Source organism: Phalacrocorax carbo, chromosome 15 (genome assembly GCF_963921805.1).
Source record: "Phalacrocorax carbo chromosome 15, bPhaCar2.1, whole genome shotgun sequence".
In the NCBI taxonomy this organism is placed as follows: Eukaryota; Metazoa; Chordata; class Aves; order Suliformes; family Phalacrocoracidae; genus Phalacrocorax; species Phalacrocorax carbo.
In genome coordinates, this window is record NC_087527.1 from 9,168,011 (window position 1) to 9,195,914 (window position 27,904).

Consider the following 27,904-nt stretch of genomic DNA (forward strand, 5'->3'; position numbering starts at 1 on the left):
GGGAAGGGGGTGGTGCAGCCCAGGCGCTGTGGCGGGAGCGGAGGTAAGGCGAGGCCGTGCCTGGCTTCCATGATCTACCGCCTCCTTCAGCGAGGGGAGACTTGGGGTGAGGCTACACACTAGGCCTTTGGCTGACATGGCTTCCTGTGAGACCTCCTGCTTGCCTCACCACTGCTACTTTGTGGTGGTCTCAGGTGTCCACTCATGCTACCCAGACCCTTCAGAAACAGCTCAGTGTGGCAGTAATCTGGGTGTCAGTGGGCCCTCAGTACCAAGCCAAGGGCAACAGGAAAAGATTTAAGGTGTAGTAACCTCCAGTCACACCATAAGTTACACTTAAGCGTAAGCCACGTACATGGTTTGGGCAAAAATATTGGAAGGACATACACAAAAAACTGAATGTGGGGAATGGCCACTTGTGAGCTACAAAACCCTACGTTCAGCCTATTTTTGCAACTTTGTTTTTAGTAACCTGCTTTTCGTAAGCTAATTTTTAGGCTCATCAATTTCTCCTTTTCAAAATGCATGGGTCCTTCATGCTCAGTGTCCGTTAATTAATCTCATGAATAATCTTGTAATAGATACATGAATCTTTATACTAATTTGGAAAAAAAATGATCTAGAGAGTGATTAAATGATTAAGGTTATCTTAGAAATGTTAACATCCAGGTTTCAAGTCCAACCAAGAGACAACTTTTTTAAATTAAACTTGCTGAAGTTTGAATTCTGCATTATCTGATCAAAAGCAACTTTACATTTGTTCCTGTATTAAACTGACAAGGACATTGTTACACAATATTTCTTATTTTTCTGTTCATTCTTATCATCTTGAAGGGAAGCCAACAAAAGCTTTAAGACCACAAGAGGGCATGTTCTCTTTTACGTTTAATACACTTGACTGCTCTCCATGCCAGTCACAACATCTGAACATCACAACTTCATGCCGCCATGCAAATTTAGTACATTGGAGGTGTTCCAGCTTCTTCTGTAGAAAACGGAAATAATTCCACAGTGCACACAGCATCTTTGTCACTTCTTTGCACTGTCCTCTGCTGCACAAGAGCCACTTATTCACAAAGGTCTTGATGAGTTATGCAAGACAGACTACTGTCTGCCTCGTGCAGTACAAGGCTACCAAGGTCATCTGATATTATCAAAGAGCTGGTAACTTAGGATGGATTTGAAATAGCTCCATATCACGTGCAAAATCCTGGAGTCATCCTTCCCCTTGGAAAGACCTCGTTCATGGTGATATGAAGGTGAGAAACCAGCGTACTCCATTGTACTTCAGGCCCCCATGTGCCTTGCCAGCAGTAATAGTCTCATCTGAGTCTCCATTCTGCATTCCTTTTGTTAAAACAAATGTAACCCAAAGTTACTGTATTTCCCTTCTTGCTTGGGGAAGGAGAACTGATGTGCTTAGTCTCTTTGTTTCTTTGCTGTTTCTGAGCTTATTTTGATTCAACTGGAAACATTCCTGCATTTCCTTTCAATAAGGTCTCCTAAATGATGTTCCTAGTTTTAGGGTTGGTTTTTTTTCAGGCTTGAAGAGTAACAGTAACTTCAAGTACACTTCAATTTTGAAAAGTGACTGTAAAAATGGCATCATGGGCCTCCTCCTTTTTCCTTCTCACTCAGGCTATGCCAGGACTGGCTGCACCCATAGAAAAGAGTATGTGCCTATATTTGAAGGAAATAATGGGAAACTTTAAAAAGCGGTATCTTTCATTGTCCCACCGCAGAGAAACACATTGACTTTGCCAGTTTACTCACTTAGATTTGCATATTTGTAGCTATGTTCAGGATAGGTATTGGTACACTACTCTGAAAACTCTAGTGTCTGCCCTGCTTAATAAAGCAGATAGGCACAGGTTGTAGCAGTCAGCCAAGGACCTGTTCACAGCTAGCAGAGTTAGAAGTCTTGCAGCTTCAAGAAGGAGGCCTTAGGCAGGGAACAGTCCCCTATGAAAAGGAGGCATGTTTTCCTGCCTGTTAAAAGGCAAGTGAAGCTCTTTACTTTTGTCACTGTTGAGAGAGCGAAGTTTCTGCGTCCTCTTGCTTGAGGGAAAGTAAAACAGATTTTGGTGTTTTACTTTTAATTGCTGTGGTGCTTGTCCCAACTGGGAGAGGCAAGCCGGCAGGAAGGAACAGTTTGGGCTTATGGCTGCTCTCTCCTTCGCTGCCATATGTTTGAGATCAGACGTCTCTCTGGGTGAAGCAGACTTAGGGGCTCACAGTCCCTTGAACTTCCTTGACTAATCTCCCATACACTACATATGGTCAGGCACTTACCAAGGATGGTGACGTTTCTCCTACCTAGAAGTCCTGCAAATTTTGAAGCTTGGAATTTAGTTTGCAGGCTTGGAGGGAGAGTGATGCTTAGTTTATTCTTTATCATCATGGGTTGTAGTCTGTCTTCTGTATCACTTTTTCAACTGCAGTGTCATGAGATAATTCATATTAAAGCACCCCTATGTGTTAGTTTGCGCATTTCTGATGCATTTACGATCAGTAAAAAGGGCTGTTGACAATGCACAAGGGAAAATATAATTTAATACATTCTTTTGGCATCCAGAATTACTTTGCACAGCTGATGGTGCACAGGGGACCAAGCTCCTAGATGAAAACGAAGACTTGCTGAAATCTGCAAGCTATTCCCAGGCACAGATTGCACCCTGAATGCATGTGGGCAGGAGCTGGATGAATAAGGAGGTATTCTTTCTTACTGCATCTACCACTGAAATAGAATAGAACTGGGCAGCTGCTCAATAGCAAAGTCTAATTTAATTAATCTGTTTTTCTCTTGTCCTTTTTTTTTTTTTTTCAGAAGGAAGTTAGGGCTTTACTCAGACCAACAGTTCACCTAAGCCATCTCCAATACTTGCTGTAAAAGAATAGGACAAACATAGCTGTTGTGTCACTTCAGTTTCCTCTTTATTAATGTTTAAGTGACTAACTCTGAATTCCTTAACTGTAGGATGTGATGGTTCAATAGTCTTGATGCCTCTCCAGCAATATGCGCACACAAACAGAATGCAGTAAGTAAAGTCCCTGCAGAAAGAAGCATAAAGAAAATAGAAAAAAACCCACCTTTGTCATACAGAGAAGAAAGGCAAGACAAAAGTCAAGTCTAAAACCATTTGAAAAATCTCACTACCACAAAAAACACCCTCATGTTAGAATTCTGAAGCAGGTTCCAAAAAGCAAACTCCACAGTGTGTAGGACAAGATCGGGACATAAATAATGCACATTCTCCATCACAGTTTTTAATTTATCCTATCAACATGAGTTAATTAATAATTAAAAAGGGCACTGTGATCCTCATGTGGGAGGTCCTATAAAATGAAAATTCAAGCCATTTAAGATGTGGTAGATTGCTGTCTATTAAAAAACATGTTAAGGGTTTTACTGTATTGCTATTCTAATAATATTTTAAGCAGCAAGATTTTGATGTGCATTTAAGCATTATAGCATGGCATTTGCAATCCAAACATTGTAGGATTAAGTCCCATGAAGTACAGTAAAACCAGGGGAAATAACTGATTATAAACACAAATAAAACTAACAGAGATGTCTTTTATGAAATGCTAAGACTAAGCAAAAAGCACTTATAGTTCAGTTTCTCTCATCCAAGCTTATTTTAATAATTTGGTTAAATTTTAATTTTTATCTGTATAGCTTTCGCCACAGCCCTTCCCTTTTAAAATTACTTGAGATTTAAATAATTTAATTACTTTTACACATACAAAATTATTTCTGTTCCTCAGAACAAAAGACACTAGAGTTTTCAGAATAGTGCACTGATATCTGTCCTGAACATAGCTACGAATATGCAAATCTAAGCAAGTAAACTGGTAAAGTCAACATGTTTCTCTGCAGCGGGTCAGTGACAGAAATTCTGCCCATGGACACATATCCTTTTGATTAAACAGTTTATTTTTGGACATTTAAACTAACTCAGAGTAGAATTAGCTTAATAACCATGGTCTTCATAAATTATGATGGACCAGGTGTTTAAGCTTTTTGTTGGCTGAATGTGTGCAGCCCTTTCTGAACACACCATATATAAGGCTTTTAACTGAGTCAGGTTTTAGTGTTAGGAAGGTTTTAGTAATAAAAAATGCTTAACAGACTTACTATCATGAAAGAGCTTCTCTAGGAAGTGGTATAATTCCTGTTACTGTAAACTTTTAAAATGAGGAGAAAATCATAAGAGGAAACACTATGTGCATTACTTGATCTTAATATGTATTTTCTGCTTGATGCCATTCAAAAAAGTTTTACCCTGACCAAAAGTCAGTCACCATTAAATTACAGTATTTTGTATTTCATACAGAAGCTGGATGACTTGGGTGAGGATCTAACGGAATTGAGGGAGAAACTAATACACAAAATAAATTAGCTCTCCAGGATTTCAGACAGCTAGGATTTGGGAGGTCCTAGGTCCCCATCCGGAGATGGTGATCTGACTCTGCATCTTCTCTTGACTCTTCCATGTGGAGAAGTCTGGTAGTGTTGTCCTTTTCACATTCATTTTCTGTTTGAGGCTAACTATGCTGTCTTGAATGTCACCTTTTAAAGGCAAACATTGGTTTTGCTCTATGACAGATCACTGTAAAAATTCGAGTGGACAGGCATTTTTAATTGGAGTCAACACAAAGTCAAATCAGGCTGAAATAAACTGCATTCTGGTCTAGCACAACATTAGCCCTTAAATAAATAGTGAGAAGCCTGGGCTGTCTCTGTACAGCAGATGGCATTACAGGTAATATTTATCATGCTCCAATCCCAAGGCCAAGATAGTAGGGAGGCAGGATTGACGTCAGCAACAAGTGAATCATTCTTAATACAAGCTGAAAAACTGCTTGTGCCTTCAACAGTTGATTACATTGTACTGCACTTCTGCTTAGTGCTCCCCGTTGCATTTATTAGTCTGTCTGAGCAAGCCTAGCAGGAAGAGTTCATTTTGTTTTGCAGCTTAAATGACCTGATGTAAACGGATCTTGGACTTTGAGGTGGAAGGATTCCACCCAGCTGCAGTAACCAGGGGGATGCCCTTTGCCCCAGTTTTTGTGCCAAATTTGTGCATTTGAGAATTTTAAACAAATATCACTTGGCAGGATATCGACCCTCAGGCTACAAGAATAATTTGAGTGAGACAGCAGGGCATGTACTGGGAGGGATTTACTGGGAGATCTATCAGGACTGATACTGAACAGTGGGGAAAAACAATTCTGTCCTCTTGGTTGTTCTTTGCCTCACAGGAGCCGAGTGATCCTCTGCATGAAAACCAATAGCAGTTTTCCATCTGGGTACAGTGTCATCGTGCAGGAGTGAAGGAGTTCAGCAAAGGTTACTAATTATCATGTAAATGATGTAGTCATCCTTGGCTGTCTGGGCAGACCTGGGTGGGTGACCAGGGATGCAGGATTATGAACGGCTCACTGTATGCCTTGGCTTGGGAGCCCTTCCCGAAACACGGAGTCATCCTCTGCCAAGTTTGTTTGACAATCTTGTGCTCATACTAAGTTTCTCAATCTGCAAGACGTGGCTGATTGGCAAAGTGGTACGGAGAGCGTCCTGTCCAGCTCTGGGAGGCTCATTGTTAGAAGGCACGGAGAACCTGGGTTTAGTTGAAAATGCGGTGGGGATCGCAGGTTGAGAAGCAATGCACACCCAGCCACTGTAGGACAGATCACCTTGCACTAACCAGAGCTGCCTCAGGGCACCCTGGCACTGTAGGCAGTATTGAAATCTGCTGCACTGAAGAAAAAGGGGTAAGGGCAGGCTGGATTTACCCTAGAAGGGACCTGGACAAGGAGGAAGAATGAGAATGGGGGGAGGGAAGGAATGACTCTGTGGGGGAAACTCTGAAAATATGCGCTTCCCTTTCCTGCTAGGGATATGGGAGGGGGTGAGGCAGCAATGTTTGCTCCTGGGGAGAGCTACCTTGCAAGTACTGTTTGTCATCTCACACACCCTGACGGGCCTTGGCAGCAGCACACCCTTGTCTCCAGCATGTTGGCAAATTCGGCTACATAATAGTTTCCTAATTCACATGGGCTGCGCTGGCCTGCCCTCTGTGTCCCCTGCACTTTCCTTCTCCCTATTCTAAGGGGTAGATTAATCTTTTAATAAGTTTGGATACAATTTCAGCTTTAGGTGGAGAATTTTCATGTATTGCTTAAGCCTTTAGCAGTTTCAAGGGGAGGAATATTGCCTCTGTCAAGATACACAGCAAGTGAAATGCCTACAGTCTTGTAAGGCCATTATAATGATGTGCTTTAATAACATTCCCCGTGGGCTGGGTCCGTGGAGTGTGCCACACAGCTTTTCCTTTCACTGGAGTCAGCTTGGGGTTCAGGTTTCACACCTACCTGTGCTTTATATACACCCTATATTGTTGTTATTTACATATCTTGGGTTATATAACACATTAAGAGCCTCTTTACATACATGTATGTGGCAGCATTAAATGAATTTGTTCACATTGCGCAGAGGTACCTGCTAGGAATTTCCAAAGGGATAAGCCATTTTGCATGCCCACAAGTGGCACAGAAAACTGAGCTGCAAAAGACAAGGAATTGGGTCTTTTTGAGCCCGGTGGGTCTGTACAGTGTTGATGCCTTGAAATTGTTGATGCCTTTGAAGTTGTCCAGGGGGACACCTGAAAGCCAGCTTGGTGCCTTTGTACCACACTCACCTGCAGTTAAAATGATTTTAGTGGTTTTTTTTGTGTGGTGACTGCATACTACGGCCTTCTTGTGAGGGTTTTGCTTGGCATCCTCCATCCCTTACCCAAAACAGGTTAATGCTCTGCACTTTCATGCATTTCCACAGAAACCACAAACATCACGCGCCGTAGTGAGCTGGCTCCATTCCTAACTGCGCCCCGCCGGGGAAAACAGGAGTTGTCCTTTAAAAATAAATTTTTGTGTGGTATGACTCACATAACCGTCCTTAATAGCCAGAAAGTACAAACGGCCACCGAATCCCTTCGAGTTATTTGGAGCACGCGAGACATGCAGCCTGATATGGGCGTGGAGGGCAAGTATCTGGGTTAGGCGCAGCCTCGCTCGCCCCGGTGTTGAAAACGTAATTGGAATAATTACAGGTAAAAACGCAGCAAGGCGGGGAACCGCCTGGCCGGCTCGTCGGCTCCCCCGCTCGGGGCTGCGGGGCCGGGGTGCTGCTGGGGAAGACCCCGCTCGGCCCCGCCGTGCCGCAGCCGCCAGCGCAGGGGCTGCCGGGAGCCACCCGCTGTTATTGTCCCGCAACATGCAAATGAGGCGCGGCGGGGAGCCAATGGGAGGGGCGGCAGGCTGCCGCGCATGCGCGCTGGGGAGGGGGGCGGGGCTGACCTCACCGCCCGCCCGCTCTGCTTTGCCGAGCGCCGGGGCCTTAGCACGCGCGGCCAAGATGGCGGCGGCAGCGGCGGTTGGCGGGGTGCGGGGGTGGCGCAGCGGGCACTGCCGGCTCTGACCGGGACACCCCGCGGTGCGGTGGGGCGCGGCGCGGCGGGAGGGCGCCCGGAGGCCTGCGTGGCAGCGCCGGCTGGCCGGGGAGGAGGCAGAGCCCCCCTCGGGGGGGTGTGTGTGTGCGGCGCGGAAGGCGGGGGCGCTGCCGGCAGCCCGGCCGTGAGGGGCCGGTGTGAGGCGCGGCGCGGGGGACGAGGGCGGGAGCCGGCCCGGAGGGGCGAGGCGGCCTGCGGCGGGGCGGGGAGGGCGAGGGGCCGGGCCGAGGAGGGGCAGCAGCGCGGTCCGGCGGGGGACTGAGGCGAGCCGGGCCGGCGGGCAGCGGAAGGCTGGCGCCCTGCGGCGGGCGCTCGCAGGTCAGGAGGCGGCTGCGCCGGTGGCTCCCCGCGTTCCTGGCTCTCGGCTGCTGGGCGCCCCACGCCATGTTCTCGGTGCTCTCCTATGGCAGGCTGGTGGCACGGGCAGTCCTGGGCGGCCTCTCGCAGACGGACTCCCGTGACTACAGCTTGGTGACAGCCAGCTGTGGCTTTGGCAAAGATTTCCGCAAGGGCATCCTCAAGAAAGGCATGTGCTACGGGGATGACGCCTGCTTCGTGGCCCGGCACCGGTCGGCAGATGTGCTGGGTAAGTGCTCTGGGGCCCTGCCCGGGGGTGCCGAGGTGGCGGCGGCGGCGCGACCTCCCCTCCTTGAGCCCCACACGGCGAAGCGGCTCCGTCTTCGGTCACAGACAAAGGAGCCGGTTCCGCCTGTAAATGTCCGCGCGAGTCTTTTTTTCTTTGTTTTTTTTTTTTTTTTCGTTGCGAAAGAAAGCGCTCTGCTCTTTGCTGCAGCACGGCACCCACCTCGCTCAGCCTGCCTTTGGGATGGGGTGGTGCGGGTGCCGGGTGCCTGGGCCCAGCCGTGGCGTTTCACCTGTAGGTGCCTGCAAGGCCTAGTGGCTCCGAAAGCCAGAGAAACCACTTGTGGTGCATCACGCTTTCGGGGTGCCTTTAAACCCTCACCAAGCCGCGTGTATATGCGTTGCATTTCTACATAAAGGGTCATTGAAACAGACACTTCCTGATCTTAGTGCGTGCTGTGTCCTTGTCAAGTGAAAGGCAAAGTGACATTGAGACTGGTTTCAAATGTCAAACTTCAGTTTCAGTGTTTGTTCTATCCCAGTTACACCCTCTGGTTCGGATTTACATGTGAGATGAATCTTAAGGGTTCAAATTTTAGAAGTAGTGAATAATTACAGATAATCAATGGAATCTTTAGGTTTTGAGCAGCATTGCCTTTAACAGTGCTTGACCTTTCTCCAGCATAGTCAAGGTTGAATTTGGCTCACTGACACTCTGCAAAAGTTAGTTTTTGAGCAACTGACAGAAGAAAATTTTCACCAGAACTTTGACATTGAAAAAAAAAAAAAAAAAGCTTCCTCCCCCCTGCCCCTTTTTTTTCTATGGTTTTAAATTAAAAAAAAAACCAACCCCAAACCAGAACTAGTGGGATTGCACTGCAGTGTCTCGTGATGAGCTTGGTGATTCTTCACAGTTTGGTGCTGTCATTGTAACTTGGGTGCTGTTTAATATAGCTGAGACATTTTTTCAAGAAGCTGTAACTTGGTGCTAGGTAACAGTATTGCTGATGATTCTCGAGGGAGCTGTTACTCTGAGGGCGATGATACAGCTTTCAAGGAGATGTGGAAAACTGGTCAATGCATTTTAGATGTCCTGCATTTTTTCAGTTGTGCCTGTTCCAGAGAAACTTTTTTTCTGTTAGAATTAGCTGTTGGACAGCCTTACTTTAACATGTGACTAAGGCTGGCTGCCTTTAAAGTTCACACTAGGCCAGCACTGATAAATCACCGAGCAATTGGTGCTTGCCCATAAGAGAAATGCAGAATCTGCTTTACTTAGGTGGACTCTTTGCATGGAGAAGTGGGTGGATTTAGACCCATTTGATGATGTTTAGGGTTTTTTGGCCATATTTGGTAATTGCCATATGTGGACCTACAGCTTGTCTTGTCTTCCTGCTGGAATCAACAGAGAATTGCATTTTTAAGTTGGTCTTTGCATTAATCTTCATGGTAACTTGCAAACAAACAGAATTGTATCTCCACTCAAGGATCAAACAGCAAAGGTGGCTTTGGACAAAAATGTCTTAAGTACCAAGAAGAAAATAATTGAAATAGAAAAGCTGTTGGTGGTGGTTTCTGGTTTTTCTTTTTTTCTCCCGTAAAGCTATTTTCTTGTTAGGTATTTATTGCTTTTCTAATATACATACCAAAAAGCCAAGATCGTTGTACATTCTGCAGACGGTAACCCTCAGGGTGGGTTTTGATGCAATCTAACTTGATGCTTTTTCTTCATCTGTAGTTCTTAAGTTTACAGACGTAGTAGTTCTCTCCTTGTTTCTGATACTGCGATCATCTCTCTACTCTCCCTTTCTCAACCAGCTCTTCTACACTGCTGCAAAAAGAGTTTTAGCACCAGTGTTTTCCTGCCCTCAATTCCTCTTCCTCTCATCACGAATCTGGGGTTCCACACCTATTTTTTAAAGACCCTCATAAATTTTGTACTAACTCAAGTCCTGCCTAACTCTGCACCTCAGTAAAACTGGCTGAGTTGAACTGTTGCTTTTCAAGCTTCGTTTTTCAGTATTAGTTTAACAAAGAGGCTCGTGTGGCTTTAGCCAAAGTGAACGCTAGACAGAGTAAGAGTGCTTTAGAGAACAGTAAATTTCAGGTGTATCACTTAGAGTTAGCCTGCCCTAGTAGTCATCAGTGACAAAGCTAGGCCAGATAATTAATTTAAAATTCTTCTGTGCCAGTCTTTTCTAGAACCAATATATGGGAAACATGCCTGTGTGGGATGGATATGGGTGTGGTGTATTAGTGAAGGAGCTACTCCCAGCCGTTTGGCATGAGTGCTTGGGGATTCATTTTCTTAGGTCAAACAGAAGTTGACTAGGCAGTGTGTTTATAGCAGATAAAAAAAAAAAACCTACACGCTTCTTTTGTTATATGTATACTGTATAGTCTTAAGGCTGAAAATGTGTCTTCTTAGTACATGCGTTATCCTTTCCGTGTAAGATCAACAGATAGCTCATGAAGATTCGTGTTATTTCCAACCCTCCCATAGCTGTTAAAGGCTTGATAAGGCCTGTGAATCTTTGGAGTTTTTGTCTCTTATTGTTACTTCTGTCTGGTATGCACCCGTTAAAATTGCATGTTTTTTTTCCCATTCTGAGCACAGGGAGAAACAAGAAACTCAAAACCAGAGTGTTTCCTTTGGGATCACTCTGAGAAAAAGGAAATGGCTTTACTACTAATACTAAGCTCTAGAGCTTTATGATTCAGGCCCAGGTTTCCTTTTTGCTGTTGCTTGTACCATATTCTACCTTTTTGTATGTTCACTGTCAGAGTCCTTGTTGTCCAGATCCTCAGAATATTCAGATATCTTCTTGAAACTTGGTAGACATTTATATACCTCTTCATGCATACCTTTGTAACTTAAAAGGACAGAAATACTGTTTTTTAAAGCTGAAAACCAAAACTCTTCAGAAACTGCCACCTTTGGGTTTTTTCTGATTAGCATAGGAGTAGAATTTTTAGTGCAATGGAAGTAAAGCACAGATTTTAAAAAAGAATGTAAACAGTTTTATATAAAAATTTCACTTATTTAACAAAACTAAATGTTGAGCTTGATCATAAATTTTGAGAAGTCTCATGCTGGTGATTGTTCTCTCTTTTGTTGGGATCTGCCTTTTCTTACTTATTCCTGCCTTATCAGGCTCCTGATGTCTTTGCTAGTTTTTTATGGATTTTCCAGGCTGTTGTGTGACTCATTATTGAAACATTACAGCAACCAATGCACATCCCGTGACAGCTTCACTTATACAGTGTGTGTGCTGGGTAGAAGTTTGGGTGTAGCCAGTGTGACTTGACCAGTCTTCCAAACTATTTCTGTCCACCAGCAGTATTAGGAAGAAACTGTCTGGCAGCATGGTAGTGTTTGTCCACTGCAAAGTTAAAATTCGGCAACTGTTCCATCTGCTGCAAATCTGGATTTTAAATTTTTTTTTGGGACACACACACACACACACACACACACAGAGTATTGTAGGGCACTTATTCTAAACTGAAAGAAATTGCACTTTACTTGAAATTTATGTTTGTCAGCAGCCTGCATAGGAGGTATGTAAAATCCTAGAGTTACAAAGCCCCTGGAATATTGTTAGTCTCAATGTCATCAAGAAATGTAAACTATAAAACATAAAAGGTTTTGTAGATGAAATGTCAAGGTTGTTCTGGCAGCTATAGAGAAGGAAGGGATTCTAACTTTGATAATACTTAACATAGTTTTATATGACCTTCAAGTGTTTTATTTGGTATCATTAAAGAGATTGCTGCCTTATCGCAACTTAATCACGCTAACGGAGGCAAGTCATCTGCTTGCTTCAGAGCAGCCTTCCACCTACTCTACTGAGAGAACTCAGGACATCTTAGGGGGATTAATCAGTGATTTGAAAAAAATTGTGGGTGTGTCTTAGTTTGTAATAGACCAAATCAAAATTTAGTTTTAATATGGGAGCGTGAGTACTGTCGTTTGGAGAGAAACTACAGATTATTGAGACACATCCCCATTAAGAACCATGTTCACTGACATACTTGTCAATACAGCTAATCCAAATGTCAGCAGAGCTGTTCTTACGTAGCATTGAATGTAACCTCTTAGAAATGTGGTAGCTCTCTGAGAATGAAACTAAACTTTGGTTATCCTTTACCACAGTTTCTGGAAGGGCATTGCACACAACGTTATTCTGATTATAGTTTGCAATTGCAAGTGCTGTTGATAGCGGATGATTTTCCATTCATACACAGATCTTAGCTTGAACGAAAAGCATGTTCTGTCAGAAATCACAGAAGAAAAATGAACAAAGCAGAGCACAATACAGTAGCTGAGACATGAATCGTACCTGTGTTGCAAAACGTTGCAAAAATGTCCTTGGCTTACTTTGGTTCATCTGTGCTATTAATATGGTGAGCCTGAGATTGTTCAGGCTGTAAGTAATTTCGGTACAGCTCGGCTGGTGTCTCTCCTACAGTACCGGTCCCTTTACAGCATTTAGGTGCCAACTACCAGTAGCAGTTCAGCTATGAAAGTAAGTTCCAGGATTGCTCAACACCTTGAGAGATTAAGTAGTTATAACTGTGTAGGGAAGTTTTGTAGAAACTTTGTGATAAATAATAATGCAGTGTTCTCCTGTAACTCCCAGAATCCACCGAACAATTTCTGAGGCTTAAATAAAATAGGTAAGAGATCTACCTGGTAAAAACCTGTTTCAGGAACAACAGTGTATTGTAGCGGGGGCGGGGGGGAAGATATAAGGAACTGCTGCTTTCTCATGGAAGTAGATGCATGATTAAATGTTTTCAGTTCCTTGTTTTTCCTTCAATCTGTTCTTCAACATCATCTCTTGCTTTGCCTCTTGCTTTTTGTTCCTCATTATCTCTTAGCCAGTTATTCTTCCAGTACTGTTCTATTTAATGCAAGGGTAGTTTAAGGCCTACTGTAAGTTTTAAAATGCATATTTTGAATAAGTAACCTTTCCTTTTGTAACTAGTTACCAGTCACACACAGTCTGCCTTCAGGGATTTGTATTTAACCAGGTTATTTCTTTGTCAAAACCTGGGCGGGGGGAAGCAGATGCCAGTTGGCTCTAACATTGTGATCCCATACATGCTGCCAGCAAAGCTGCTAGGAGAGCTAGTGCTGGCTTTGCGCATGTGACTTACTTTGGATGGAGAACCTATCTAGGTGTGTGATTTATCGCATTGCTGATAAAAGAAGAAATCTTATCAGTTTGTCTCAATTCTGGTATGTTGACAAATATTTCAGACTTGTGTAGTGCAACAGGTTGCACTTCGTCACCATTCCAGCCTTTCTTCTATATTTGATGCAAAATAAATTCAGTCACAAATATATCCTTTTGATGTTCTTTTATCAGTGATTCATTGCTAATTCAGGTGTGGATCTCAAGAAATTTAAAGTTCAGTGGGGTGCATGGAATGTCTTACAAATTGTGGTTGCATGCAAAAGGAATTCCTGCTGGCATACTTGTGCCTGCCTGGTGCTTCTGTGTGCGAGTATTATTCTTAGCTGATGTAACATTTGAGACCATCCATCTTTCAAGAGATTTTTGGGACAGGGTGGTACTTTTGGACTCTGACCACGGGCTGGTTAGTTTGCCAGCTAACCTGAACTTCCACTCCTAACGCTATTTATATTAAACGGCGTTTGATTAGTATTGTGATTTTGTCCTGAACTTTATGCCTGTTTAGTTTATATTTACTCTGAATTAGAACATCTGGATCTGACTTACAGAAGCGTGCAGTGGAAAGCACATACTACTAGTCTCAGCACTGGTTGGCTGTTCCCTGGGCTTCTGCAGTTAAACTTAAAGTGTTGGCAGTCAAAACAACTTCATGCTTGCATTTCAGCTGGTATTTTAATCCAGGTGCTTCTAGCATTTTGAAATAAATTCTAACAAGTTTCAGTGCCAGTATCTTCACACGCTCAGTTTAAGTGCTGCAGCATCAGTCACTTGTCTTTGTCTTGAAATTTCATTACATCTGTCTCTCTATGACAGAATCTTTAAGAAGTCAGAAGGAGCCAGTTTTTCGACTGACACATGCAGCGAGTATTTAATCTGGCAGTAGTATTTGTATATTTTCCAGCAGAAGGCAATGTAGTGGAGTGTTAACTCTCAAAGATTCTGAAATGTCTCTGTCATATAGTTAAGTACTTGGGAAGCATTTCTTCTTGTGATGTAATTTATTGTGAAATTTTCAATTGTTTTATTTACAGTGGTTGTTCATCTAGCCACAAGCATTTCACTATGTCACATGGACACTTGTGTAATTTCTGCATAGGCTTGAACAGGGAATATCCAAAGAAATATTATTTCCATAAAATTTTCTGATTTACTGAATAGCTTAGCAAAAATCAAGGACTTTGTACAGTTCAATTTCAGCAATTCTTCTCAGCCATGCAGTTTGCCTTAAATGCCCTGTGACTCCTATTTTGTAAGATGGTTATTTTAAGTTAAGGGGTGGGTACTGGAAGACAACGTTTAATGTTTTATGGTGAAATGTAAGAAGATGAAAACCTGAATAATCTTTGTCACTTGCTAAAACAGTGGTTATTTTGAATATTTGCAGGGTCTTTTTGTCTTAGATGAAAACAAAAATAATGTAAATGCGTAGAGCTTGGCATTATTCCTTGGCGGTGATACTGCTGATAGCAGTACCTTTGAATTTTCCTTTGGTGACAGAGGGAAGACATGTTTTTACATAAAAATCAGTCCATTTTTATGAGTTGAGTTTTCAGTTCTTGCTACTTGTGGAGTTTGAAATCTATCACAAATAGTTTTGCTCCTCCTTTGCTATATATCAAATGTCAAAGTTGTCATAAACTTTATTCTCATTTACACTTCATCTATTTCAGTAGCAGTTTATCTGTTTTAAAATCTCATATTCCTTTCCCATAAAACTGTTCCATTTATGTTGAGAATGTAGAATGTAAAGATAGTGTTTTTATTTTAAAACCATGCTGAAGGTAGGACAGGATGGCTAAATATCTTAGGGAATGTGAAATTCTTAAGGCAAAACCAATAAAGGTGGATGTTTTCTACATGGCACTGTTTGGTGTAGGGCTTCTTGAATGTGCTTTGCCTATGTACTGCCATTGATCTCAATGGCAGCAGTAATTCCTGGCTGTGCTGGAGCAGGAAGAAGCTCTGCTGTGGCGTGTTAATGAACCGTGCTTTGGGAGCCAACAGGGTCGTTTAGCTTCAATTAAATGGACTGACCTATCATCTTTGAGATATAGTTTTGGGAAAAAAAAAAAAAAAAAAAAAGAGGGGAACCCACCCCACCTCCCAGCCTTTGGAAAAATAAAACCCCACATTGTCCATTTTGGGCAAGGACAAGAAATAGATCCCAGTGGTGGTACCTGAGTTAGCGAGCTGCTGAGGTGTCATGGAGGTGTTACAGTGAAAGCATGCTCTGGGGTCTGCTCATGAATGTGATGGTCCTGTTTGCTTGTGTGCCAGCGATGGAGAAGGAATGCACAACTGTCTTGTTGAATCTCAAGCGGATAATGTGTTCTCTTAAGTATGGTACAAAGCTAAGTCAGAGGACCTACTTGTGGACTGTCTACGGGATGATTGTTTTGGGAGGCACTGGCAGAATGTACTTAAAGCTGTTTATAGCTTGCAGAAAGCAGGCAGGAAGGCAGACAGACAAAGCCATTACATGGCTCAAGACAGACCATGAAGTGTGCTGCCATGATTATGGATTCAGATTTCCTGCTTGGAGTAAGAGCAAAGAAAATCAGGTGGCGTACTCTTATTTTTGCTTTAAAAATTGAAATAGGTTTTGATAATTAACCTTATCAGGTGCTTGCTATGATTGCTTTCTTGTACTGTGTACTAATGCTGTAGCATTTCTGTTTAAATATTTCCCAAGAAGACTAATGCAAAAATGATTTAGTGATCACTTGAGAGAACTCTGTAACTTCTTATGAGCTTGTTTTGTAACGACCTTATGAGCCAAAAGCTTTGGACAGTACTTGTCAGACATCATCTTTTCATTGCATTAACCCTGTTGTCAGTGAAGCAATGCTGTATTTAGCTAGCAAACATATATCCGGATTGTGTTTGTCTTAAAGGGAAAAAAAGCCACTCATCTGGTAACTTCATGTAAAACAAGCATCATTATTCAAACTGAAGCTTAGTTTCTATTTCAAGTTCTAGATCTAGAACTTTTTCTTAATAATCTTTTATGCTAGACTTGCCTGTGTGACAGCTGAAAGCAAAGGGTTAATCCGGTATTAACCTGAAGTTGTGGGACCTTTACAGAGAAGATTAGTTTGTTCTTGAAGAAACCAGAAAAGGCATTTCTGAGGGTGCCAGCGTTGCTTTTGCATGAGCTTCTTCCCAGGGTCTGGCCTGAAGAGGTGAATGCAGGGATCTGCCTTCCTGTAGCGTTCTTCTAAGAAAGCAAACAGACAAAGCAGGTGTCTCAAAGGTTGTGCACTATTTTTGGGAGAAATCTGATTAATGTTGATAGGCTGTTCAGAATCTGGCTATAACCTCCTGTCAGATTATAGTTCGTGCCAAGGTCGGCTCTAAACCCTCCGTCTCGGTTTCAGATGGTGTCCCATGTGAAGGGCATTTGCAGATGAGGCAAACTTACCTTCCCCGTCAAATTTTCATGCCTTTGCTAATAGCAGCATTTTTTTGAGGAGGCTGTTGTTCTTCAGCACAGTCTGAGCTCTGAAGTTGGCTCTTCATGAACACAGTATTTTAGCTTTATTATGTTACAGAAACCTGTGCTTGAACTGGTTAGTCCCTTATGTGCCGAGGATCAAAAAGATTTTGGGGAAAATTTGCAAGTAGAAATATTTTTATCTCGTAAACAATACCTTTGGACAGTATTTTACTTTCATCGTTAAAGCCAATTGAGGAGGTTTGAAATACTTTACCTGAATGGGCAGAAGAATATCATATATGTTGCTTATCTCCCTCTGCCACCCACCTTTTTCTATGTGCATCTTTGCTATTTGGCTCTGTGGTTGCTCAGAAGCTTCCCAAGCTTTGGCAGAATTGGTCTCATTTTCTGCTGTCTATCCAGGTGGTTTTGAATAACAGAATGAAAATTGACTGCATCATAGTTGGTTTTCATTCTCTTGCTTGGCTGAAGCTGCAAGCAACAAACTGTCCTTGCAGTGGTAGGTCCCAGCATTGTGTTGGTTACATGGTTTTTTGAACCCACTTTTAAAATGGAAGTTTAGTTTCTACAGAAATGAATATTACTAAATAGGAAGCATCACTCCTGATATGAACAAGTAGCTTGAGAAAACTTTGGGCTGCCACATAGCAGGGAAGAGTTTCTTTATAATTTCTGTCCTATTTAAAATCTTAACAACTTTCATATTTAAAACTAATAAACTCTTCTTCCTTTTTAATGGACTGATCAAAGGTTGATGTGTTTGAATCCTCCTACTTGCCCCCAAGTTCCCCATTAGTTGTTCTCTAGTGAAGTCAGCCTCCTCAGAGTTCTCAGCGTTAGACTCTTACCATCTCTTTAGCAATTCAGATTACATTTAGAGATTTGACTAGGAGCTGATGTCAGAAGTTACCTTATAAATGCTTAGAATTTTTTTTCTTAATCAGAAGTGGGTTTTTTTAAGCAGGGGTAATGTCTTTTGACATCGCTTATGATATTTAGTAACTAAAATTTAAAACCTTGTTTTGGAAACCATTTCTGTTCATGTAACACTTGTTTTCTGTTCTCTTCTAGGGGTAGCAGATGGTGTAGGTGGCTGGAGAGACTATGGGGTTGACCCTTCTCAGTTCTCAGGGACTCTAATGCGAACATGTGAACGTTTAGTAAAAGAAGGACGGTTTGTACCAAGTAATCCTGTTGGGATTCTCACCGCAGGTTATTGTGAGCTTCTGCAGAACAAAGTACCTTTGCTTGGTAAGAGAGCAAAAATGCATAAACTGGATCTGTGTTGTACGTTATCTAGACATACACTTAGTCAAGGTTGCTTAACTCTGTTGTCAGCTTCTACAACAAATTTGCTGGCACTTACCTTCTAATGAACCAAAAAAAGTAGAAATGTAATTGTTTTGGTAGCATCCTTATTTCTCTTGTGTGTTTAAAAACTATCTTGATTCACTCAGTAATGCAGGGAATGTTTTTTTGTGTGTGTGCGTGTAGATACAAACATTAAAAAAAGGCTAACTGCTGTGGTGTGTGAAGGGTGGTAATTCAGCAGTGCTTGCAGAGGGTTTGCAAAACGAGTTGAGCAGTAGAATACGGTATGTTGTGTGCATTCATTCTCTCTGTTATGTATGTATAAATAACTGTTCGCCATTGAAAACTTAGTGGTTGGTTGTGGCTTTTTGCTTAAGCTATGCAAGCAAAAATATTTTCTGACGATAATTGGATGCATTTCTGCTCATTCCTTGCCTTACTGCTCCCGTTGCCTTTTATGTTCAATGAACTTTAAATCTGATTGGTTGACTTAAGTAGTTTATATCATACAGTCGTTGGTACCAGATATTATCCTTACAATTCTTTGTGTGGGATTAATTACAGATTTTGTTTTGAAAGCAAACCTATTAGATGCTTAGCATATTCTGTGTCAAAGGTGATTTTAGGCAGGGCATCCAGCTGCCTTGGGAATGGTGAGCAGATAGAGGCAACATTTGGCCTCAGCTGACAACCTTGAAAATAGAATACTTTTCTAAAGGCCATGTGACCTCTTATGCACCAAGAAAGTGTTACCCTACATGATATGCACACTTCTCACCTGACCTTAAACTTCTGTGCCAGAAGAGTGCTAAGCTATATTTAACTTGTCTGCTGAGCTTTGGAACAGATGTTCTCACGTTATGTGCCTAAAGAATAGGTTTGAACCTCAGAAGTGACCTTAAGTATCACTAAAATAGCAGTGGTCGGTAATTACATTAGGATTTTGTGTGTTTAATAGTGCTTATTTGTGCAAAGCAGATGTAGCTGTAAGTGATCTACTAAGTGGGCCACTAGTGAGAGCGCTCACAACGGCTTTGTAGAGGGAGGCAGCCCTGCTTGGCTTGACCTTTCGAATTCTGAAGAGCAGCGTATGCTGAGTCACAAGATCTGCATTCCACACATGGCCTCCTAGTTACACTCTGCTAATAGAGTTAGAATTTGAAACTAATGATCCTTAGTGTTCCTCCTTTAACTGAGAACAATATTTTTAGAAGTAGAAATAAAACCCTGGAATTACCACAGCAATGAGCATTTAGAGTTTATTTAAAGTAAAGTGAAGGGAGAGGACTTCATTAAGGAGGATTCATTAGGCAATAACTTTTCCTTGCTGTTGTGCTTTGTCTTGATACTTAGTTCATTAGAATTGAATCTAGCAAATATTTTAAAATAAAACTGAAGTGGTAGGAAACTGTGCCATTCATTTAAATACTATCCTTGTAATGCAGAGCAATCTTGGACGCTGTCATATATAAAATCTGATTTTTTGGTAAGATACTGCTTTGACTTGCCATTCACTGAGAGTGGAGAAGGTCTTATATATATTCACTAGAGAACAAATTAAGTGCAAGTGTATTGCAGGGAACTGCCTGTATTAGAAAGGGAAACATCTGGAAAAGGTGATGCCTAGAGCCAGCTAGTCTTCTGCACTAGCAAGCCTGATGCAAGTTTAGCTTGTTGCAAGCTTGTGGTCTGTCCAGCATGTAGCTGTGCTTGGCAACTTCTGCTGGAAGAACCCTAGGAAAGATGATGAAGACTATTCACCAGCTGTGATACGGGGATTTAGGTTAGAGGCAAAAGTCAAGAAGAAATGCTTTAGCTGTATTTCACCCTCTTGAGGAATGAAAGTTCTCTTGGTGGATGTGCTGTCCTCTTTGCAGAAATTGTGATTGCTGTTTGCTGTGGAGGACTTAGTCTGTGGATGGGTGTCTTTGCAATACAGTTATTTTTGTGGCTTGCAACCAAGCACAGTTGGTGGCTACTTCCCAGTGAATGAATCAAGAATTCCTCAGTGCCTTCAAGCATGGCTGGGATGGCTTTGAGCATGGTTGACAAGTAGATATATTTCCGTTCTGTCTGACTTTAATCTGGAATAGTATTTGTCTCTGAAACGTGTTTTCTTTACACTTATGAAGTTAGTGTCCTGAAGACATGGTAGGATTATTATCTTCTTAAACACGAAAATAGCTCTACAGAGCCCTACTATGAAGAAAAGCATTTTAATGTTCTGACGAGTAATGCAACAATACCTAATACTTAATTGCAAGCCGTTCTTTACTTGGCATGGTTTATTTACAGCTGATGAGTGAAACTGTGTGGAGAGCTCCTAGCATTGTACGGATGCTACTAGAATTCTATTGTCTGTATGATTTTGGAATTTCAGTATTTTAAGTAACTTCTGTAAATCCCAGTCCTATAGCAGAATGTGCTGACATATGTTGGGATGGAAAACTGGAAATAAAGTGGAACAAAACAGGTGTTTGTCAGCATAATGTGTTTACCAAAATCAAAGCAGGAAAAGTAAGTTCTATACAAAAATCGTAGTTTGTCTTGCAAAGATTTTGAGCGTGTTGCTATTTTTAGCGTATATTAATTTTGGCATTATTGAGTATATTTCAATTTCTTCTCACTTCTGAGCTTTGATAAATATAAATATTTGAATAATTGGTCTATGAATCAAATCATAGTGAAAGAATAAACAATTTCTGTAAGGCTAACTCCAGTTGGTGTATTCTGTTTGCTTCCAGGAAGCAGTACAGCTTGTATAGTAGTTCTGGACAGAACGAGTCATCGTTTACATACAGCCAACTTGGGAGATTCTGGATTTTTGGTAGTCAGAGGAGGAGAAGTAGTACATCGATCTGATGAGCAGCAGCATTACTTCAACACTCCGTTCCAACTGTCAATAGCACCACCAGAGGCAGAAGGAGTTGTCTTAAGTGACAGGTAAGATGGGAGAGGATCTTAAATTTTTAATCTGTGTATGTGATCAACTCCCAAAAGGTTGCAGTTTTGCTGCCATGGTGCTCTTTGTGTAGTGCAGCGTAGTGGGTGGGATTTAAGCGTGTATCCAATGAAGGGGTCTTACACCTGCCTCCCCCTCCTCAGCTGTCTTGGGTAACGTGAACATTTCTCACCTTGTAGTTAACAAACTTTGTATGCTGTTGCACAGCCTGAATTTATTGGGCTAATGATTTTTCTTTCATGGTGATATATTCCCATGGTCTATGGTGTGCACTAGGCATGTTCTGATCCATGGAAAGATGTTGCTCAATAAAGTTGCTGTAATAAGGTTGCAGCTGGTGTATGCGCCAGCCATCCTGCATGAGTGCGTTGTCTTACCAGTAGCTTTCGTTCCCAGTCCCTGTTGGTACTCTCCTGAGACTGGTTTGGAGTACGCTAATTTAGATATCTTGGCAGTGAGGTAGCAAGTACTTGAAGAATAGAGCAGAGGGACATGTGACTGTAACTTGTTTCCAAATAGCTGTGTTTCCCGCAGCATATTGTATTTGACCAAAACGAGCAAAAAAACCTGTTTGGCGGAACACCAAGCTGGGAAATGAGAGTATTGGGAAAGGACAATCTGTTCACAGAAAGGAGTTGTTTCAAAGGCAGACTTGTACTTGTGTCTTCCTCTAAGAATGTCAGGCTGATCCATCCCCTGACTTTGTGAAGTCTCACCAGTAATACAAAATTGTAAAAAAAAATCAGCTTTCAAATACATACTAAAATACAGCTCTCGAACCAATGGTTATATACTCCTTAAAGTGATAACCCTCTTCTGAATACAGGAAGGTGATAAAGGGAACTTGGAAGAGTGGCCATGGTATACAGGGAATGCAATAGGCATCTTGAGGTCATGATACAAATTTGCACTCAATGATCTTAAGGGACTTTTCCAACCTAAATGATTCTATGAAATATCAAGGCTGATGCAGTAGGGGTTATGACTTTAATGCCAAAATAGCGCTCTCTGAAAGTGTTGGTTAAGTTGTTGAAACTCCTGACCATTCTTGCATGTGGCTTTATTACTTCATCATAAGACTGCAGAGAGGAAGCTAGGGTAGAACTCTGAACTTAGAGAGGTTAGATTATTTAAGGATTCTATTCGACTAAAATTAAATAATTGTTTGAAATTCTGGAGCTGTAAAAATCTTTTTTTTTTTCTGACTTTCTGTGTGACCCATGGGAAGACAGAAAGCACACGGATAATTGATAATGTCCAGTGGAAGTGAGGAAAGCAGTCTGAGTCATCGCATAATAGGGAAAGTGCAAGATAAATGAGCTCCCACACTTCAATTCTGAATCATGATTATAGCTTTCTAGCTAGTTTCTGCACTGTTCTTGACGTTAATTAGTACTCATGTGTGTTGTCTAAATGCTACTCCGGTACTTTTTTTTTTTTCACTTGTTGTCCCAGTTAAATGTTACATTTGGCTATATGTGGGAATAGGCAGGCAGTCTTAACTCTTAACCTTCCTGAATCTACAAATCAGTTGGGCAAAGCAGCTCTTCTGCTTTTTGGCATAGCCAAATGGCATGGGATGCAGCAGCTTCTCCCTTTTAAAGACCCCTGAAGAATCTTTAAAAATGAAGCGTTTGTCATTTTGCTGCTTCTGAGAATCGGATTTTTCTGAGAATTGGATTTTGCAGCAATATTAATGTCTGAAACGGGTATGTTCTCCTTTTGGTATTGTGTAATGTATTAGACATAAGTAGACCAACTGGCTACGCTCTCCTGGTAGCGATTTCCAGACATGTTTCATATTCATTGCATTAGGAAGTGATTCAGAATCCTTAACTGTTTTGGCCGTTCCTGTTATGAATTGTCCTTTCAAGTATGGCTGTCTTACATATGTAAGATGAGTGAGAAGGAAGCCCTGAGCTGCCATTCTATTTAATGGTTTCCATGGAGATACACTTGTGAAGCAGATTAGTTTGCAGGATTGTTCATCTGGGAATTTTAAATGCAAATCCTTTGTGTAATAGCTGGAACATTACCTGTTTGCAATCACCGTTCTTCTGTTGTAGCTTTCTTGACAAGCCGTCCTGGTGCAAAAGCTCCACAGTTAGTGATTATTTCTTTCTTTTGCAGAAAAACACGTAACAGTAGTGAGTTACAAAAGCTGTTGATGTGCCAGTTTGACATTGCTTAGTGTCTTAGTGAAAGCTGGAGTCCTTTTCTTTAACGTATCTGTCATCTTTACAGCCCTGATGCTGCTGATAGTACTTCTTTTGATGTCCAACTCGGAGACATAATTTTGACTGCAACAGACGGACTGTTTGACAACATGCCTGACTACATGATTCTGCAGGAGTTAAAAAAGCTAAAGGTAAGTGTGTGTGTTCTGAATCTCTCACATCTTTGGCACTGGTTATCCCTTATAGTTACTACCATTACTTTTTATGCACGTAACTTTTGTATTTTATGTAAAAGACCCACCACAAAGTGCTATCATTTAGAGATTCATCAGTTAATATCACATGTGAGCGGTAGAAAGGGCCACTGACCCCAGCACACTGTGTCTTGGATCTGCCCCTGGGCCGAATCCAGAAACAGCAGCTTGGGCATAAATTCCCTGAGTAGCAGCTGGTGCCGTGTCACTGACTAGTGATGGGAGGGAGAGGAGGAAGGGAAAGGGGGAGATGTTCGATAGCGGGTGCTGCCCTTGGCCAGCTGCTCACACATTGTAGTGTATCTGTACTTGCAGGTTGTAGGTTACGTACATGAAAATACAGCATTCTGTCCTGGGTTATCTGAGGGGGTGAGCTGTATACTTAAAACTAGTTGGAAGCTTTTCTGAAGGGTTATAAAACAGTAATTCTAAAGTAGTACGGGCTGTCTGAATTGCAGGTTGCATGTGCTTGAAAATCTTTAATGTTCTGTAAAAAAAAAAAATCTCCTGGCAACTTTTCCAGGTTACTGACCACAAATATTCTTTTTAAATAGTAAACATACGTTAAAGTATTTTAATTTGGATGAGAACATTTAGCTTAAGGCAATTTACCTACAGAAAGGAAAGTATACTTAGGAGATATCAATATGTATAACTGCCTGAGGAATCTATTTTGTTGTGAAATGCAAATAAGGTCAACACGTAGAACTGTAGTGCGGTTTTAAAAATTTTCCTTATCCTGCAGCTACATAACTGAAAGGTGGTGTCAGGCAGAGAATGGGTCCTTACAGGAAAAAATGTCCGAGAGGCCATGGCACATCAGGCACACTCTTGTGTTTCCCCCTCTCTGCAGTCCCCACTATCGCGCTCCCCTCTTGGTGCAATATTCAGGTCTGAAACTGAGAAGCTGTGCTGTGAAATGGAAAATGTGAGCACAAGCTGTCACAGAGCCTTTAATCTGGTGAGCAAAGGTAATGACAGCACTGAAGGTGTATCGGCGTGCTGTCATGGTTTGGAAGGGCCTAGTGGGCTGGTCGCTAACCTGCGTGGCTGTTTCTTATGCTACAGACAGATCATACATCTGTCTGCTCCGCTCCCACCTCCCTATTGCTGTGCAGGTGTAAGGTTAGCTGGGGCGGACGCTGGAGATGGAATTCCCCTGTGGAAGACAGTTGAGCTCCACCTTTTGGCGTGTTTGGGAAAGACACTGAAGTTCCCTGTGAGGTTCAGCCAAAAGTTAATCATGTAAATGCCTGCTAGTTCCCCAAACTGTGGGGAAGACTCTTGAAATGACAAGGCATTTTAAAATAGTTGCAAACAAAAAGAGCCGTGGTTGTCGTGTTGTGTTGGCTTGAGTAAGAAAAATGTCTTGGAGTAAAGCAGCAGAGTTATTGAAACAGGAAAAAAAAAAAGGCACTTAAAACGCAGTTGGTAGGAAGTTTGCATGCTCAATAAATTTTTTTCTCATACAACTTCCAAAGTGTCCCTTCTCCCTAAGCGTGCTCTTGTCGATTTGGGCAAGAGGGTCAGAGAGGTAAGCCTTCCCATTCAAGGTAAAACATAATTACTTGAATGGAGCCTGCTTTATGAGGGAAGGATGGCTCTTTCCGTGAGAGCTGCCAGTAGAGCTATCAGCCATCCCGTTTCCTTCAGGTGAGACTCTAGTCTATTTTGAGTATTAGTCTTCTAAGTTTCTAAATTCTGTGAATCATCCAAAACCAAGTATTGTAGCTGCTGGTAGGGAATAGAGGTCTGGACTGCAGTTGTGAGGCTTTGCAGTAACCCAAATTTTAAAAAGCCTAAAAGATGGTGAGGGTTCCATTTGGAAGAGAAGGTGGTAGCTAGTGCCCTGCTCCGTGAGAGGGAGGCCTGGCAGCTGGGGATCTATAAAAGTGACACACGTCAGCAGAACAACTACCGGCGGACTCTCCTGTAAGAACAAACTCTTTTCCTCATTATATTTAGAACTCCAACTATGAGAGTATACAGCAGACTGCAAGAAGCATTGCTGAGCAAGCTCACGAGCTGGCATATGATCCCACTTACATGTCACCGTTTGCACAGTTTGCATGTGACAACGGATTAAATGTGAGAGGTAAGATTTTCCCCCCCCCTCCTCCCACTCCTGCTATCTTTGAGAAATCTTAAGCAAAGTGAAGTTCTGTTGTTCCAAAATCTGATAGGAAAACAGAGCATTAAGAAATGTGGTTGGCAGTAGAGCGCCAAGCGAGCGCGCTGGGTTTGGCAAGGACCCCAGCTCCTGACGCGGGTCATCCCAGGCCCCGGCTGATGAGAAGCCTCCTGTGGGGAAGCAGCTGGAACGCACAGAACGCAGTGCACTCATTTTTAATTTTTTTTTTTTAAAACCTAATATGTACCCTCCTGCCCCAGGAATCCTGCCTGATAGCAAGTTCTCCAGGCTCTTAGGGAAACTTCTTGATTTGTTCCTTGGATTCTGGTGTGTGGGTGGTGGTGTGGGTTGTTTTTGTTGTTGTTTTTTTTTTTGTTTGTTTGATTGTGATGTTTGTTTTTTTTTTTTTTATGGTCTTCTATTATTGATGCTTTTTAGTCAAGATTCTGCCCATGCTTTGGTGGTGTTTTTGTTGGTGTTTTGGTTGTTTTTTTGGCTCAAATATCTGACCCTTGTACCATTAGCATCCCCATCCTGATCTCTCTGTTGTTTCTATTTCATATGCTCTAGAGAGATGCCAACACCAGACAGGATTCAGAGCCCTGTCAAACACCTTGGGTTTTCCCCCCCCACCTTATTTTTTTTAAATAATATAATTCTGCTAGTAAAGATGTTCCCATTATCTCTGTATCAGGAGGGCAGGATTTCCTGCATGACCCTTAAGTGTCTTCCCTAAGGGTAGAGGCAACAGCTGTAAATCTTGGGTTCCGTGTTGCTACAAAGCTCAAGCATTCAGTAATGAAACTGCAGATCTCCTGAGTCCAAAGAACTGGCTTGACTTCCTCCATGACAAAACACCTCTTCTCTGAGCTGTTTCTCTAGGATTTGAGTGTATCGCTCTCGCTGTTGAGGTTTGAAAAGTGACTACTAAAAAGTAGGTTTTGGGAAGATATTCAGTAATATAGCACTGGAGATGCTAAAGAGGGCTTCGATTTACAGTAAATTCCTGAGAAGGTACTTTTTTTAATCACAGCCTGCTTGTAACTAATGAATGTACAAAACCTGCTGACATTGCTTTAACAAAAGCCCCAAACCTAAATTGCCGCCTAGAAAACAGTGTCTCTGCTCTACCAGCTAACAACAGCGTTCAAGGTTCAGTACTCCTTTTAATAGTTTGATCTCACTATAGCTTAAAAGGAGAGCACTTCTGTGCTGTGTTAAATATCGCTGCTACCCTCTGTTGTACTCTGGGAAGGAGGTGGAGGAAGCAGAGGTCTTGTGTCTACACCAAAGAGTTTTTGAATACTTCAGCTGTTTTTTAAAGGGCTTTCCATGGGGGGATGTCACAGACTATAAGATGACAACCCACTGTGGTTTGATATGAAATAGTTTTATTTTTCTTGTGTTACAGGGGGAAAACCAGACGACATCACCGTCCTTCTTTCTATTGTAGCCGAGTACACAGACTGATCTGCCCGGAGCGTCGGCTTCTGACGTTTTCGTTACCCCCAAGCTCCTCGCTTCACGCGTACGGTTTCCTGCTGGCAGGATTGCTTTCTTCCTTCGCAGCTGGTTCTCGAGCTCGTTGCCTGTCTTGAGATGCAACTGAAGTCCTTGTTAAGAACCACTCTCGTAGTACACTGGTCTCTGTCTGCCAGCAAGCGATGAAGAAGCTCAGGCTTGAAGCATGTCTTTCAGAGCTTAGTCATTGTCCTTAAAAAGGGGAGGATCGATCCCACATTGTTACTGCGTTTGAAATGTGACTTGCTTTCAAAGGAGTAGAATTGGTTTATCATCTTTCAAACTAGATTCAATAGATAAAGCCTCTACGAGAGGGCATATTACTCTACTAGAAACCTTCACTATTCATTAAAGGGTATGTTACAGGACACAGTTTCATAAGCATAGTCTTGTTCAAGTGATAGCTGAGGTTTTGTGTTTCTAAGCTCCAGTTTTCAGGAGGTTTATAACTGCTGTAAACATTCTGCTCTTGCCATTCATGGTGTCAGCCTAGGAGCCTTTTCTAGTAGGAAGTTTCAGAAAACATACTTAGTTCAAGTTATCTGGATGCAAATGTGTTTTGTGATTTCAGGTGCTTAACTGTGATCTTAAAAGTTCTGCAGATCATTCGTCCATAACGGGCCTGGTATCTGGATGGTTTGGCTGTGGATAATTTTTTTTTTTTTTTTAAAACAAAAATTTAAATTCAGTCTCAAAAAGCTGAGCTGGCCAAAGTTGAGGTCCTTTCAGCATTTTAACCCATCTGACCGGCATGGGATGATACGGCATAAATGCTACAGTGGGAAGTTGCATAA

General features: G+C 42.1%; 1 protein-coding gene and 1 long non-coding RNA gene across 3 annotated transcripts; both read left to right on the top strand.

The window, feature by feature from the left end:
* Window positions 1-23: 23 nt before the first annotated feature.
* Window positions 24-5,347, top strand: LOC135315792 (uncharacterized). The gene is made up of 3 exons (XR_010375274.1): window positions 24-106; window positions 2,576-2,712; window positions 5,266-5,347. It is a non-coding gene; the product is annotated as an uncharacterized LOC135315792 (long non-coding RNA).
* A 2,082-nt stretch (window positions 5,348-7,429) lies between these two features.
* On the top strand, window positions 7,430-27,772 carry PPTC7 (protein phosphatase targeting COQ7). 2 transcript variants are annotated; one of them, XM_064466084.1, is made up of 7 exons: window positions 7,430-7,447; window positions 7,925-8,100; window positions 17,826-18,005; window positions 20,810-21,008; window positions 23,272-23,395; window positions 25,424-25,553; window positions 27,001-27,772. In XM_064466084.1, the coding sequence occupies exons 2-7, from the start codon at window positions 8,043-8,045 to the stop codon at window positions 27,057-27,059; spliced, it is 750 nt and encodes a 249-aa protein (XP_064322154.1). In that variant the 5' UTR covers window positions 7,430-7,447; window positions 7,925-8,042; the 3' UTR covers window positions 27,060-27,772. The 2 variants fall into 2 exon arrangements, with proteins under 2 accessions (XP_064322154.1, XP_064322153.1); XM_064466083.1 differs by lacking the exon at window positions 7,430-7,447 and having other exon boundaries at window positions 7,705-8,100.
* The last annotated feature ends 132 nt before the right edge of the window (window positions 27,773-27,904 follow it).